The 2610-nt window shown below is 41.6% G+C and overlaps 1 protein-coding gene across 6 annotated transcripts in view; it reads left to right on the top strand.

The window, feature by feature from the left end:
- Positions 1-2610, top strand: part of ETV1 (ets variant 1) — a 65158-nt gene that overhangs the window by 33922 nt on the left and 28626 nt on the right. For 5 of the 6 annotated variants that reach the window (XM_009705353.1, XM_009705356.1, XM_009705354.1 and 2 more), the window contains one exon: positions 902-1090. The exons of the other annotated variant lie outside the window; for it this stretch is intronic. In XM_009705353.1, coding sequence (XP_009703655.1) covers positions 902-1090 — 189 coding nt within the window. The remainder of the gene's footprint in view (positions 1-901; positions 1091-2610) is intronic. 6 annotated transcript variants of the gene reach the window in all.

Below are 2610 nucleotides of genomic sequence, written 5' to 3' on the forward strand. Positions count from 1 at the left end.
TGAAGGGTTTCTATTGACATTTCGGTCTATTTTAGAATCTTTCATCTAGCTTGTGAGGTTTTATTCTCATGAATGTACTACTAAAACTGTTAGCACTTAAAGCATTTACATTTAACTTTTTGGATATGAAAGGGGGGGAAAAAAAAGTGGCACCTTTTGCCACTCACAGAGGAGTGATTTTGATTTCAAAAATTGATGGATTTGATGGGTGCTAGGGGACCTCACATAGGAAAGTATGCAAGTTCGTGCTTGCTATCTGCCTAATGTTTGCATTTTTCCTGTTTAGAAAGATAGATGATCAAATTGTGCTTAAGTCCTTTCCTAATTTGGGACACCTTTGAAAATAGCATCTGTGTATTTGTAGGACCAGCACTTTATTTTTTTGGGGGATGGGGTGGGGGTGGGGGTGGGAACTGTTGGGAAAGGCTGCTGACATCCTAGTATGGCTAACTAAGCCAACATACCATTGTTTTTCTGGGTCAGATCCCTTCCCTCTAGCTGTATTGTTTTACTGTCTAACTTTGTGTTTTGTGCAAGCTCTAAAAAAGAGCTTTTTCAGGCACTGCCAACTCTTCGTGCTATAGTCCGGGTGCTTCTACTTTTAGATATTTTGTATACCTCCTGTTAGAATGTCACTGTAAGATCGAATCCTTTAAAAATACACTTATGTGCCCCAGAGAAGAAAATGCTGCGTTGAACCACTTGCCTCTAACATGATTTTTTCTATGCTCTTCACAATGTAAAGCAGAGAATTCCTCCGCCCCAGACTGGTTAATAAGGTAACTATAATAAAAGGCTTATAAATGTGACACTTGGGGCTTTTTTTTCTGGACGTAGATGCTACTTCTTTTTCTTTGCAGAGAAAATAACCTGACCTTCTTTCCTTTTGTCTTACTGATAGTGCCTATGATCAGAAGCCACAAGTGGGAATGAGGCCCTCAAACCCACCGACGCCATCCAGCACTCCTGTGTCACCACTGCACCATGCCTCCCCAAACTCAGCTCAGACTCCTAAACCTGACCGGGTTTTCCCTACCCATCTCCCTCCATCCCAGTCCATTCAAGACAACAGCTTCCCTATGGACCACAGGTAAAACACAAAACACACGAGGGACCCATGCAGAAGGTGTTTCAGTTGTGGCTGCAGTTCTCTTTTATGGGGTAGCACTGGCTTTCTGCCCACAATTATTTCCTTTTGAGTTGGCGGACCAAGGTGAAAACCAGCAAGATTCAGAGTGTCAGAAGTATGCGTGTTTTGTGAAAGGCTGGCATCCGGCTTGGTGCACTTCAGTAGGAGTTCATATTGGCAGTGACAGAGTTTTAATGACCTGCTTCTTCTCTCATGCGAATGTGATTACAGGGTGCTGGATAATCTCATCTAGGCCTCCTTTCCCACGAAACGTTGGGCCAGATGGTCTTTCAAGGTCCCTTCCAACCTGGGCTATTGTGTGATTCACTTGAGGCTAGTAAGCCCTAGAAGGTAATGAAGTCACTAGCAGGCATGATCCTGACTGTAAATAATCTGGCCTCTTGCTAAGCAGTTCACCTATCTAAGAGATAAGTGACCATGTTGCACTGTTACTGCTTCAGAATATTCTTTGGAAGGGTGGATCGCTTTTCCAACCCCTTTTGAAATGTAGCATTTCAAACAAACTAAGATGCCAACATAAACTGTGCTTAAATAACGTCAGTCTGAGTAAAAGCCACAAGGGCTGGAGACTAGAATTAAACCTTAAACTGTCCTTAAGTCACCTTGTTTTGTTTTGATATGTTAGAAATCCCCAGACAACTGACTATCTTAGCTCCATTTTGCAACAGATATGCTCCCTGGATTTCCCTGATTTTTGAGACCAAACAGTTGTTTGTGGAATTCTATTTATGCTAACCTTTATTGCATGAACCTGTTTTTGTCTGCTGTGTTGTGTGACTGCTCTGAGCATTTAAAGTTTCAACTGTATGTAAAGAGATATATATGTTCAGAAACTTGACTTAGCTCTTAAATATTAGCAAATTAAGAAGCACCTGAAAAGAAAGTCACAGTCGTTGGGAGTGCAATTTGCATGCTTCTGCTCTGCTCTAATAAGGGCTATTATCTCCAGGGATTTCTGCAGATCACTCTGAAGGGAGTTGCCAAGGTTTATATTGCTGGTTTGTGCTCTGCTGAGATAGTTTTAAATACCACCTAAGGTTCTGTACATACCCTTCTGGCAATGAAGAAACACTGAATCGGCCCCTTCGGCATAGTCACTGTCTTTTCCCCCTCCATGGACTGTGGTCTAACCATGCAGACCCCCAGTGAAGCCAGGCAGTGGTTTTGATCACAGGATGGTGGATAAATGTGTTTCTGTATATACACCAACGTCAAGTTATCAGGAGACTGAAATCTCGAGAATTTAAATGGTTTCTGTGCAGAGATCAGTAATAAGATTTTTCAGATGAAAAAATCTTTTTCTTTAGAGCAACTTGTAAAGAGACTACTGAAGCTGTATGTCAGCCCTAATTTGAGTATTTATAGAGATTTGCATACACTTTAATATATTTATCTATACCCATAATACTTGCTCTGCACAAGCTTTGTAGGCTCTTTACATGATTCTCCTCCCAACACGC

The sequence above is a fragment of the Cariama cristata genome, unplaced genomic scaffold (genome assembly GCF_000690535.1).
Source record: "Cariama cristata isolate BGI_N322 unplaced genomic scaffold, ASM69053v1 scaffold22668, whole genome shotgun sequence".
NCBI lineage: Eukaryota > Metazoa > Chordata > Aves > Cariamiformes > Cariamidae > Cariama > Cariama cristata.